At 55.8% G+C, this 12,546-nt stretch overlaps 2 protein-coding genes across 3 annotated transcripts; one reads left to right on the forward strand and one right to left on the reverse strand.

Annotated features, from left to right (window-relative positions):
* Positions 1 to 64: 64 nt before the first annotated feature.
* On the forward strand, positions 65 to 6,986 carry DQX1 (DEAQ-box RNA dependent ATPase 1). Of its 2 annotated transcripts, XM_008700033.2 has the most exons (11): positions 65 to 1,060; positions 1,309 to 1,502; positions 1,888 to 2,272; positions 2,607 to 2,840; positions 2,930 to 3,029; positions 3,134 to 3,292; positions 3,377 to 3,568; positions 5,367 to 5,486; positions 5,644 to 5,822; positions 6,120 to 6,307; positions 6,528 to 6,986. In XM_008700033.2, exons 1-11 carry the CDS (start codon positions 824 to 826, stop codon positions 6,682 to 6,684), a joined length of 2,145 nt encoding a protein of 714 aa, XP_008698255.1. In that variant the 5' UTR covers positions 65 to 823; the 3' UTR covers positions 6,685 to 6,986. The 2 variants fall into 2 exon arrangements, with proteins under 2 accessions (XP_008698255.1, XP_040479209.1); XM_040623275.1 differs by lacking the exon at positions 6,528 to 6,986 and having other exon boundaries at positions 5,644 to 5,718; positions 6,120 to 6,299.
* Positions 6,987 to 8,003: 1,017 nt separating this feature from the next.
* TLX2 (T cell leukemia homeobox 2) lies at positions 8,004 to 10,110 on the reverse strand. The gene is made up of 3 exons (XM_008700031.2): positions 9,634 to 10,110; positions 9,003 to 9,240; positions 8,004 to 8,853 (listed from the first exon to the last, which is right to left on the reverse strand). The coding sequence occupies exons 1-3, from the start codon at positions 10,031 to 10,033 to the stop codon at positions 8,637 to 8,639; spliced, it is 855 nt and encodes a 284-aa protein (XP_008698253.2). The 5' UTR covers positions 10,034 to 10,110; the 3' UTR covers positions 8,004 to 8,636.
* Positions 10,111 to 12,546: the final 2,436 nt, after the last annotated feature.

The following is a 12,546-nucleotide window of genomic DNA, read 5'->3' on the forward strand; positions in this document are numbered from 1 at the left end:
GCCTCCTTTTGGGTTTGTGAGAAGTATTGAAATCACCCCTTCGTGTCAAGAAATGAGTGATATTATGGAAGTGTAACTGAACTGAAGACCAGCGGCAACTGGACCCTAGCTTGGGTGTTCAGCTCAGCCTTGTGACCAAACAGCTGCAAAACTACAAGTCCCAAGATGCCTTTCACTAACAAGCACAATGTACACTGACTGTAGAGAACACAAGCTCGGGTGTGGTGCCCGGAACCTGTTTTCCATAGGCTTCTGACAGATTAAATTAAGGTGGAGCAAATGGCCCCACCCCAAAACCAGCCTTAAGGATTCCTGTTTAAGCCGAGCCCCAGGGTGGAGCCGGAATTTACCTTTGTACTTCACTCGGGTCTGGGTTGGTGGTGAGTGGCTGGGTGGGTCGGAACTGACTGCCATCGTGACACGTCTCAGAGCTGCAAGCAGGTTTGAATCCAGGATCCTTGTGGCCCCTGCTCCTCGGTTCCTACCCCTTCCTCCTCCTATTCTTTCTCTCTTTATCCTTTTCCCCTTGGGACTTTCCCACAGGCTACCATAATTCCTGCTGCCCTGGTGGCCCTTTGTGTTAGTCACAGGATTTCTACTACCTGACTATCAGGTTAATAGTCCACTTTTCATAGTCCCTCACTTCCAGAATCAACTCTCCTCTGTTTCCTGGCAGGCAAGAAATGCTGGGAAGGATGGAGCCCAGCGTATTACCACCTGAGGGTACAGTTTAGGGATCAAGGGTGGGAAGTTGGTGTCAGTCATTTAATACAAGGCTCTTAATCACCGCCCTGCCTTCTGTAGGTACTGCCTGTCAGCTACCATGGCCTCTCAGCATCTTGGGCTGGCAGAAGAGTCTGGCCCAAGCCCTGGGGAGTCTGAATTGGCTGTGAACCCCTTTGACGGGCTCCCCTTCTCTTCCCGCTACTACGAGCTGCTTGAGCAGCGCCGAGCCTTACCCATCTGGGCTGCTCGCTTTATCTTCTTGGAGCAGTTGGAGAGTAGCCCCAGTGGAGTGGTGCTGGTGTCTGGAGAGCCTGGCTCTGGCAAGAGCACCCAGGTGGGGGGAGATTCTGGGAGTAGACAAAGGGAGGGACTAGAGAACTGGTCCTTCCACTAGCAAGGTGGGGATTGGGCTGCATGGGGTTCTAGGGGAGTGGTCAAAGAGCAACCAGATTAGACTGGCCCCTGGGTGGCTGGTGAAGGACCAGGGGACTCCCCAAATGAGAATGGCCACAGCTCCCCCTGCACTTCTGACTGAAGTCCTGCATCTCACTGACTGGTTGTCCTTTCCTGTTCCTACCCCAGATCCCTCAGTGGTGTGCAGAGTTTGCACTGGCCAGGGGGTTCCAGGAAGGCCGAGTAACTGTCACTCAGCCCCACCCTCTGGCAGCCCTGAGCCTGGCCATGCGGGTTGCCGATGAAATGGACCTAACCCTGGGTCATGAGATTGGATACAGCATTCCCCAGGAGGACTGCACTGGGCCAGACACCCTGCTCAGGTGAGGCCTCTCGCAGGCCTGACGCAAATTTGATTTCCCTCACCCAGTAGAAACAAGCCCGGTCCTCTGACATCTTGCCAAACCCTCCCTCAGCCCATGTCACCCTTTAAATCATGCACAACACAATGCTGAATTAAGCCCTCAACCCCAGCCAGGGACCTCAGATATTCAACCTCACCCTCATCGTGAGCCTCACTTTCCCAGCTGGAGTACAGCCTGTGAAAAAAAAACGCCATCAGTGAGGTTGTGGGTCTCAATACAAGTTCATGGGGTCTTTTTCTGACCTTATTATCGAAATCTAGGCCCCCCAGGAAGACGTTCCCCTGGACTTCTGGAGATGTTCAGTGTCCACACTGACTCCTCTGCCCACTGCCAATGTCAACAGGTTTTGCTGGGACAGGCTGCTTCTACAGGAGGTGGCCTCAACCCGGGGCTCGGGAGCCTGGGGCGTGCTGGTGCTGGATGAGGCTCAGGAGCGGTCAGTGGCCTCGGATTTGCTCCAGGGGCTACTGCGAAATGCCAGGCTGGGAAACCTTCCAGGGGACTCGAGAGTGGTTGTGGTTACCGACCCTGCCCTTGAACCTAAGCTCCAAGCCTTCTGGGGCAATCCTCCTATTGTGCGTGTACCCAGAGGGCCTGGCGTGTGTCCCACCCCTGTATACAGGGACACTGTCCCTACCGATCGAGTGGAAGCTGCCTGCCAAGCTGTGCTTGAATTGTGTACGAAGGAGGCTCCAGGAGACGTGCTTGTGTACCTGCCCAGTGAGGAGGTAAAGATGAGCTGCAGGAGGAGGGTCTCGTGTACGCCGCCTTCCTTTCCTGGGGGAGTTGGAGCAATGCTCGTGAGGAACACTGAAGTTGTAGTGTTTACTATGTTGGAGTCCTTAGGAAAAACTCAAGGATTTTGGCGTAAAGAGGTCTACCATCCCTTTTTTTGACTCCATCTAACACAGAGACTGTGGCTCAGGGAATTCCTGAAATTATAACAACTTTATGAGTATGTGCATTTTTTCAGAGTGAAAAGCCATAGCTTTCATCAGTTTTTTCAAGGGGTTCGTCGCCAAAAACGTGAGAACTGCCTTAATGCCCCACCCCTCTCTTCAGGAAATTTTGCTGTGCTGTGAATCCTTGTCCAGGGAGGTGGAGCCCTTGGCTCTCACGGGGCCTCCACTACGGGTGCTGCCCCTTCACCCAGGACATGGCCCAGCAGTTCAGGCTGCGTACGAGGACATAGACTTGGGTGCTCGAAGGGTCGTGGTCACTCACTGGCTGGCTGACTTCTCCTTCTCCCTCCCTTCCATCCGACATGTCATTGACTCAGGACTGGAGCTTCGAAGTGTGAGTGAGAGAGATGAGGGGGTGTGGGGGCTAAAGATAGAAGTGGTTCGCTCTGATCTGTCTTGGCCTTGGTTGGGGGGTGGAAACAGGTGTACAGTCCTCAGATCCGAGCAGAATCCCAAGTGCTGAGACCAATCAGCAAGTGTCAGGCAGAGGCAAGAAAACTGCGGGCAAGAGGGGTTCCACCAGGTAAGAGCCTTTGCCCTTACTGAGATCAGACGTGAAAACAGTCACCACATGCAAACCCTGAGAAATCTACAGAGGCCTTCTTTCCGAGGTCTTTCTCCCCTCAGGGTCCTGCCTCTGCCTGTATCCTAAGTCCTTCCTAGAACTAGAGGCTCCCCCGCTGCCCACACCCAGGATATGTGAGGAGAATCTGAGCCCCCTGGTGTTACTTCTAAAGAGGAGACAGATTGCAGAGCCAGGGGACTGTCACTTCCTGGACCGGCCTGGTGAGCACCCCCCCTGCCCAAGTCCTGCTGTCTGACCTGCAGGCTCTGAGACTCCCTGCCCTATCTGCCGTATTTCCTCACCAGCTCCAGAAGCACTGATGCAGGCCCTGGAAGACTTAGACTACCTGGCAGCCCTGGATGATGCTGGGAACCTGTCAGACCTGGGAGTCATCATGTCGGAGATCCCGCTGCCCCCTGAGCTGGCCAAAGCCCTGCTGGCCTCCTGCGAGTTTGACTGCGTGGATGAGATGCTCACCCTCGCCGCCATGCTCACTGGTAGAAATCGCTTCTCTCCCCGACTCTTGCAGCCACTTCAGGCCTTTCCAGCCCTTTCTGGTGTTCTGGTGCTCCGAAGGCCAGCTCTTTCCCCTCTGCTCCCCTATAGCGCCCAAAAAACCAGCCCAAACCACTTAGCCCTCCTCTGTCTCCTTAGCCTTTTCCCAGGGCTGGTTCTTGCCCCCAACATGCATAAATCTCTCTGTTACTACTAAAGCTCCACACCCCTCTCCCTCCACCCTCTACTCCCCTGCAGCTATGCAGAATCACCTCCACCCCAATCGGCCAAGTGTGTTCCCGCCCACTGCATCCCAGCCTCAGGCCCACAACAACACTGACAAATCTCTCAGCTCAGCAGTGACCGCCCCCCCACCCTCACCGAGGCTGAACCCACTGAATAGTTCTGAGTCCTTATTCCTTATGACCTTCTGACACTTGAAAATGTGGACCACTCCGGTCTTGGAACTGCCCCCTCCCTAAGCCTCTGGGACTCGCTCCTCCAGGTTTTCTGGCTGTTCTGCCGCCCTTCCCTTCACCTCTTCCCTGGCTCTTTGTCCTCTGCTCATCCGCTGTAAATTGGACTTCAGAGTTCCATCCCTGACTGACCCTTTTGCCTTCTCGTTCCTTGAACTCTGAACAAGTTCATGCACACCCATAGTCTGAAGTGCCATCTTTACACTTAAAATTTCCAAACCTTCTATCTCCCTGCCGATACCATTCTTCTGAATCTTAGATTTATATATCCCATGCCTGATGGGCATTCCATCAGAATTGGCCACGGTACCCCAGCCCAGATCCGAACTCGAGCACTTGCTTAAACTGTTCCCTCACCACCACCACAAAATCATGCCATCGTCTCTGCAGCTCCACTACCATCATCTTAGACTAATCTTTCTCCAGGTTCTTTCATTTTTATCTCCTAAAATTTTATTTTTAATTCATCTATTTGTCTCCATTCTCATTATCAGTGCCAATGTTAGATCCTCACCACCACTCAGCATAGATTCCTTTAGCCTCCTAACTTGTCAGGTTTAAACACTTGGACTCTCTTCCCTCAAAACTCTTCTTCAACAGCTATTCTTTATCTTCTGGACGGAATGTAAACTCATTGGCACAGCACATCCAGCCTCTCATGACCTGGCCCATACCTACCTCCCCAGTTTATCTCCTGCCACTCTGCCACACATGCCATTCGCCCGACCCTCACTAGGTGCGTACAGGTCTCCACACAGGCTGTGCTACTAATTTCTGTGCCTTGCCATGCCCACAGTTCAGATTCTCTCCACCCCTTCTCTACTGAGCTGATTCCTAACAAAATTTTAAATATTGGGATGCCTGGGTGGCTCAGTCAGCTAAGTGTCTGCCTTCAGCTCAGGTGATGATCCCAGGGTCCTGGTTTTGAGTCCCACATTGGGCTCCCTGCTCAGTGGGGAGCTTGCTTCTCCCTCTGCCTGCCGCTCCCCTGCTTGTGCGTGTACGCACGCACACTCTCTCTCTCTCTCTCTCTCTGGCGTAAATAGATAAAATCTTAAAAAAAAAAAAACTCCAAATATTGGCCCACATACCTGTTGTGCTGATCAAGTTTGCTTATCTCTCCCACCAGACTCTAAGTTACTTGAGGGCAGAGACTGCCTTTCGTTTATTTATCCTCAATGTCTAATAAAGTGCAAAGCGCCTAGAAGTTATCAATGTCTTTTTAATAAATTTCCCAAAGTGACACTTCCTACCTTTTCACCCTTCCTTCTGTACTGCTATCCTTTCTCATTCCCCAAAATGACCTTCCTCTCTTCTCCTCCAGCTGCTCCTGGGTTCACCCATCCTCCACTCTCTGCAGAAGAAGCTGCCTTGCGTCGGGCCCTGGAACATATGGATGGTGATCACAGTTCTCTGATCCAGGTGTATGAAGCCTTTATACAGAGTGAGTAGCCCACTCTGCATCTTCTTATAAAATCCCAGATTTTCCAAAGAGGGGAAGTAGAGTGCAACAAGCTGGAGGAGGAGGAAGCCCTTTGGCCAAGGGCTGGGTTCTCTTGGGGGTCTCTTTGCAGCTGTAGGTGTTCCCTTTCCTCTTGTAGGTGGAGCAGACAAGGCTTGGTGCCAGGCTCGGGGGCTAAACTGGGCAGCATTGTGCCAAGCCCAGAAACTTCGAGGTGAACTCCTAGAACTCATGCAACGAATTGAACTTCCCTTGTCCCAGCCAGCCTTTGGCTCTGAGCAGAACCGCAGAAACCTTCAGAAAGCGCTTGGGGTAAAGGTCGTAAAAAGAGCAGAAAGCAGAGGGACCAAAAATTGATATGCCACCACTGAAATTGGGGTCCAAGTGACCATTCAAAGGATTTTGTAGAACAAGGAGAAAGTTTTCCTTTGAGGTGTTGGGGTACAGGGGGCTATGGGAAATGCCATATGGTAGGGACTCTAACACCTAGAGATGATGCTTTACTTTTGATACTCTCACCAGCCTTCCTAATTCTTTCTCAGCCCCCTTTTCTTTTTTCTACTGCCTTTCTCTTCTCCCTCACTTACTCCTTCACTATCTTTGCTTTTTAATGAGGTGGCTCGAGACACAGATGGGACTGGAAATTACCTGCTCCTGACACATAAGCATGTGGCCCAGCTCTCCCCATACTGCTGCTACCGAAACCGCAGGTCACCAGCCAGACCCCCGTGGGTGCTTTACCACAGTTTCTCCATTTCCAAAGACAACTGCCTTTCCATTGTTTCTGAGATTCAGCCACAGATGTGAGTTTCCTGACACCCCTCTTACACTGCCCATTCTTCTTCTTGGGGCCAAAATTATGGCTGGGGAGTTAGAGAACTTTAAGAAGAAGAGGATATCTTAGTGGTTTGTAGTGACTATGATTTGAGGGGACAGGGCTTGTGGAAGGAATGGGAAGAAGTTTAAGAATCTGCATTATAAGAGAGGATACAGAAATCATCTAATTGTGACTCTCTTTATCAGGCTGGTAGAGTTGGCCCCTCCTTACTTCCTGAGTAACTTGCCTCCCAGTGAGAGCAGAGACCTCTTGAATCAGCTGAGAGAAGAAATGGCAGATTCTGCAACAGAGAGTGAATCCCCCTCCACCCAAGAGTTTGGAGATGCCTGTGTCCTGCAGTGACCTGCCTAAGGAATGGAACTGAGCTCATCTGAAGGCATTAGATCCTCTCTCAGGCTATCACAAAGGTAGCCAGCCAAAGGTTAGGATCAGATGTAAATCCTGGAACCTGAGTCTTAAGAAATGGTGGACTGAGAATAGAGGGAATTGGGTAAGCCACAGTATACATAAGGTTGGGCCCTTTCCTTAGCCTTCTTCTGTTTCGTGGAGGACGACTGATATGCCCCCCCCCAAGTCCCCAACGTAGGCCAAACCCGTCTTCGTGCGCTTCACCTTCATCTATCAAAGTTCTTTCCCTGTGGTGCCAAATTTGCGTTTGATTCTGCGGCAGCATGTACAACATCCATGAGTTAGAGATGACACAGTTTCATCCAACTCCTCCAGCAATATCCTCTCGCCTGGTTCCTGCCTGTAGTCAAGCCTTTGCAGTGTGAATGACCAGCTGTCACTAACCCAGAAAACATGTAGTTTGACTACAGGTGGTCTCTCAACCTGCCCAAAGCTTACTTCCCTTTATCTTGCTCCCACCTACAGGGGAGGAAGAGTGAGAGTGCTATAAGAAATCAGACAAAATCTTCCTTTTTTTCCACATACAACTTAGATCCAGCTCCTTCTTAAACCTCAAGGCTAATGAAGCCATCCCCGAACTCTCAGCTTCCCACCAACAAGCTTCCTAGCAGCCCCTGGCCCACCAGCACACTAAAGCTTTTCTTCCTTTAAATTATTAATGTTGATATCTTCCATCATCCTGCACACTGTAAATGTGTTTGTAGAAACTGGTGGAAAGAAAGATTTAATCCTTAGAACACTGCTTTCCTCCTCTCAGTGTCTTCCCTTGGAGAGTCTATCTGTTCTCATCATTCCATATATCTCCACCTCTATGTGGATGTCACCCAACCTCCCCCAAAAGCACTTTTCCAGATTGTATTCTCTTTAGGTCTAGCATTCACTTTTTCCTGTAGTTATCTTGCTCTAAACTTTCAGTTTCCACTTCATTATCCACAACACCATTGATCTCCTGATCCTCCACATCTCCAACCCTGGAATCATCTTTGATTCTCCTTGGATATTCCTAGTTGTTTGCCAAAATCTGCTCACCCTAACTCCACGGGGCCTGTTAATTTTATCCACTGCTTCACCGTTTCCCCCTCTCTGTCCCCACGGGAGACGAGAGCCAGAATAGTGTTCCTAGATTTTCTGTTTCATCGGGTGTATAAGTATCCGTCTTGCCTGCCGCCCAGGAGGCGTTGTGAGGCTCAAGGAGGAGGAGGGAGTCAGCAGTTTGAACACACACGACAACATGAGGTTCAAAGTCAGAAAGGTATCCTTAGCGATTATTTTACAGTTGAAGAATGAGATGCCCAGTGTGTAAAACCCTCTGGTTCCTGTCACAGTCAGACTCTTGCCCTCCAGCACCTCTTCCGTTATTCCGCTGTCAATAGTGTCTTCCTTCCTTCGCACCTTTGGTACGGACCCAGGCAGTGCGAGCTGCCGCCGCTCCACCCCAGCACCACTTTTAGCCTGCTCTGCGCGTCCAGAACCCCAGCTTCAACCCACCCTCCGAAGAATCCAAAGTCCTCAGGAGAGCAGCTCCCATTGGCCAGCCCGCCCCCTCCCCTCACCTCATTGGCTACCGTACTGCAAGTCCCGCCTTCTCGGCTCCTCAGGTTCCAGCAGCTGTGCGACCGCAGTTAAGTGGGAAATGGCGGGAAAGGCCACGTCTAAACGCGCGGCACAACCGCGAAACGCTAGCCTAGGAGCCCGCCGTGGCCGAGGAGCCCTCGACGATAGCCTCAAAGCCAGCTCCTCCTCACAAGCTCCGCTACCACGGCACCACAGCACCACTGCACCACGGCACCACGGCGTGGTCAGCCGCGCGCCCCGTGGTCCTGGGCCCGGCGCTCCGCGCGGCGCCTCAGTCCGTTAAAGAGCACTTGGCCCCGGGCAGGCGTCGCTCACACCACCGAGGCAAGCCCGGACACAGAAGCCACCTTGTTGTCCTCGGCCCAGGGCTGTAGGTTCTGCAGCGCGAAGAGCGACGAGTTGTGCAGGCAGAGTGGGTCCGGGGGCAGCGGCGGCCGCAGAGGCCGTGGTAAGGCATCCTGCTGCAGGTGCAGGAGCAGCCGGCCCGCGCGGTGCCGCTCCGCCTCGCGCTCCTCCGCGGTCTGGCGCCTAAGCGAGCGGAGACGCCGGGTCAGCGAGGCCCGCCCTCGTCCACCCCGCGCCTCCTCGTCACCGGCCGGGCCCGCGGTTCCTCACCCGCCCCGCGCCTCACCGCCACTTGACGCCGCCCGCGAGCCCTCGCTCGCCCCAAGCCTCACCGCCACTTGGTGCGCCGGTTCTGGAACCAAGTCTTGACCTGTGCGTCGGTCATGCGCAGGGCCTTGGCCAGCGCTGCTCTCTCCGCCGAGGCCAGGTACTTCTGGCGCAGGAAGCGCCGCTCCAGCTCCAGCACCTGCGAGCGGGAGAAGGACGTGCGCGGCTTCTTCCGCTTCGGGGGGGTCCGGTTTTGGTAGGGGTGACCTATGCGGCGCGTCCCGGAGAAGGGCGAGAGAGCGGCTACAGGGAGGAAGAAAGAACAGGGCAGGGTTTTCAGAACGGCCCTTCCAGGTGCCCCAAGCTCGGCCCCGCACCAGCAAAGGCTTCCAGACAAGAAAGGGCCTGGGAAGAAATGGCCCTCCCCCTTGAGTGAGGAAGAGACGGCCCCCGGAACTTCACCCTGCGCTACCCGCAGTGTGGACAGTAGACTGCAAAGGAGGGTGCGGACATCGACGGCAGCTCCCTCCCCATTGCCTCTCTCAGCAGCAGGTCCAAGAGATACATGTTGGGGGAGGATCCCCTGGGATGGTGCGGGCGGGGAGTTTACGGGGAACTTGAGTTGGAGCAGAAGGATCAAAGATGAGGAAAAGGGGTGAATGTGGGGCTGGACGCTGGAGCGTCGGGCAACCTCACCCGTGAGCCGGTCCTTGGCAAAGCGGCGGCCGCTGTCCATCCAAGGGAAGGTGAGTCCGGCTAGGCCCCCGGCTCCGCCCAAGCCCGAGGGTCCAGGCACTGCTGGCGTGCCTCCCGCGGGCGGCGGCACTGGCATTGGACGATGAGCCGGGACGCGGATCACGCCGCCTGGGCCCATGCCGGAGCTGCCAGGTAGCGGGGCCAGCGAACCCGCGGGACCGTAGCTTGAGGTTCCATGAAATCCACCCGAGAATGCCGTACTCTCCCCATGGCCCTGGCCTGAGCGACCCGGGCCTAGGCCGCTCCCGGGGGGTTCCGGGCAGCTCAGGATCTGATCGATGCCAAAGCTGATTGGCTCGTGGTGCGGGAGGTTGTGCGAGGCCAGGACCGCTGGCTCCATGGGTCCGGGTCAAGGAGGACCACAGGAGGTTTGGCGGTTGGGGAGGGCGCCCCAGGAACTCCGGGAGCCCAGTAGCGGAGCGCTCGGGGCGGCGGCCTCAGGGGCCCGCGGGGCTGGCCGCTGCGGGTCGCCGGGGCCCCCGGGACAGCTTCATCCCTGTGCGCCGGGAGTAGCCGCGCCCGTGCCGGCCTCTGCCGGGCGTCGGCGCAGGGACTCGCATCCCGGGGGAGCGCGACCGGCGGGGGCCCCAGGAGCGCCCTTGCTGTCCCTGAGCCGCAGACGGACGCTGGGCTGCCGGGGCCTCTGCCCGAGTCCGGGGTGGAGAGGGTTGGCCGGCTGGGGATGGGGCAGTGACTGACAGATCAGCATTGGGTGGGTAGTGGGGGCTGGGGGTAGGGCAGGGGCGGGGCCGTACCCGTTAAAGGGAAAGAGACGCCTGTTTGCGCCAAACGCCCGGACGACTGGCGGGCGGGGATGGTGGGGGTAAGGGGGGAGGTGGCAAGGGTGTTAGGAACCAGGCTCAGCACGGGAGGGGCCAGAGCATGGGCCGCTGCGCGCTGAGTCAGGCGAGATGCGCACAGCAACTCCATCCTCGCCGGCCTCCGCCTTTGGGCTTCCACGGCCTCACCGGCTTCCTCGCAGGTGCCTCTTCCCACAGTCCCCACTTTTCGCCTCGCGATGGGTCCTGCCTGCCGACTCCCAGATTCGTTGTGGCCCCCGCCTAAGTGCCCTCGAAGACCAAATCTCGTTGTGGCTTCCTGGCTGTGATGGGAAGCGGTTGGGAACGGCGCCGGCGAGTTGGAGGCCCGGGAAGAGGACAGGTGTGGGAAGGGGGTGGCAGGGCGCGTCTGGTGGGCTAGGGCGGGGAGCAACCGCTCTGGGCCAGCGATCATAGTGCACCTCCCGGCCTCTCCCGTAGGGCCCCTACCTCCTTCCCGGAACGCCAGTAATTGGTGCCCTGTGTTTCTAATAATTTCGATTTTCTGAAATCGGTGTAAAACGGACCATTGGCTCAACCCGGGCTAAGTCAGGCGGATGAGAGCTTGGGGCTGGCTTTCCGCCCCCCACAGGGGACAACCAACGCGGGACTCTGCCCCTCCACTCTGCGCCTAGGGAGTCAGTTCTCGCACACTTCCCCCCTCAAAGGCTGGAGGACAAAATCGCCACAGGCGACACGTGGTTCCTCACTGAAGCCATCGGCGGTCTCAGCCGCCTCACTTTCCACAGACGCTTCTCCCTACCCAAACCCCAGAAACTGTGCCTGGAGTGTGTCAGGGATGGGAGGTGGGGAAAGACTGAAGGCGCTTGGTGACCTTGTGACCTTTGGCCGGGGACCCAGGAGCTGGGAGTGTGTGAACTCTGCGTCCTTCCCGGGATGGGACCCGGGCCCGGCGGGCCCCTGCGCCTTAGACCCGCCCCCGCCGCCGCCCGGCCCGGTGCAGGCCGCCATAATCGGGTTAGCTGGGTCGGAATTACATTACCTTCCCCGGCCCGCCCCGGCCCCGGGGGGGCCCTGGCGCCTCCGAGCCGGTGAGACTGGGCGCAGGGAGGGGGGTGTTCCTACCATTCCGAGGCGGGTGGGCACGGATGAGGCGCTTGGCCTGCCTTGGACACGTGGTGGCTTAAGGACCCCACCCTGTTGTGTCAGCCCTAGCCCGAGACCCCAGCCCACTCTGGTGCTCAGCTCCGGTCGGCCTGTTACCCGTGTAAGCCGAAATGCCTTCTAAGTCTAGTAGATGGGTCTCCCTGGGCGCACGGATCTTCCAGTTGGTTCTCCAGGATCTCCTGGGAAAGACTGCCGCTCCTTTCTCCCTAGCAGATGGGCTGCAGCCCTGCGCCTGAGGCAGGGTGAGGGGTCTTTTTTCTCCAGGGAACTGGGAACGATATTTGGGCATCTGGGCAGGAAGACAGAGAATGAAGGGAATGGACTCTCCCCACTAAAGCCACCAGGCCCTCCCTCAGTGTTCTCCGAAGTCTCAGTCTGAAGGGCGTGAACCATAGAGGAGGGAGGCAGTTGGCATCAATATGTGACATCCTCCCCCAAATTCTTGTCCACTTCCACTACCCAATATCTCCAGCCCTTTCCCACCCTGCCAATAGCCCCTTCTGAAAGGGGAGGAGGGGGGCTCCTGCCAATTTGGCAGCTGTGTTGTTATCTTGGTGGGAAAGACAGACATTATCACCTCCCCTAGCCCCTCACAGAAGCCCAAGCACCCTTTCTCAGCAGTAGAGAGGTGGGGCTTCTAGGGGGCATGAAACATCTGCTATTTAGGGAAACCTCCAGAGGCCGCTTGGGCTGGATCCCCTGAATGAAAACAGAGAGCCTAGGGAGACAGCAAAGTAAATAAAGACTCTGAAGGGGACTGGCCTGCAGGTTAAGAATCTGTTGGTCCTTTTCCCCACTCTAGTGGGTACGCGTCTGAGGAAAGGGTGGGCACTAGTGTGTCTCTAATCTGGCTGAATAAATCCTGCTTGAATGAATCAGTGAGGGAGGAAGATCTGTATACAGCTGA

The sequence above is a fragment of the Ursus maritimus genome, unplaced genomic scaffold (assembly GCF_017311325.1).
Source record: "Ursus maritimus isolate PB19 unplaced genomic scaffold, ASM1731132v1 scaffold_6, whole genome shotgun sequence".
NCBI classification, from domain to species: domain Eukaryota; kingdom Metazoa; phylum Chordata; class Mammalia; order Carnivora; family Ursidae; genus Ursus; species Ursus maritimus.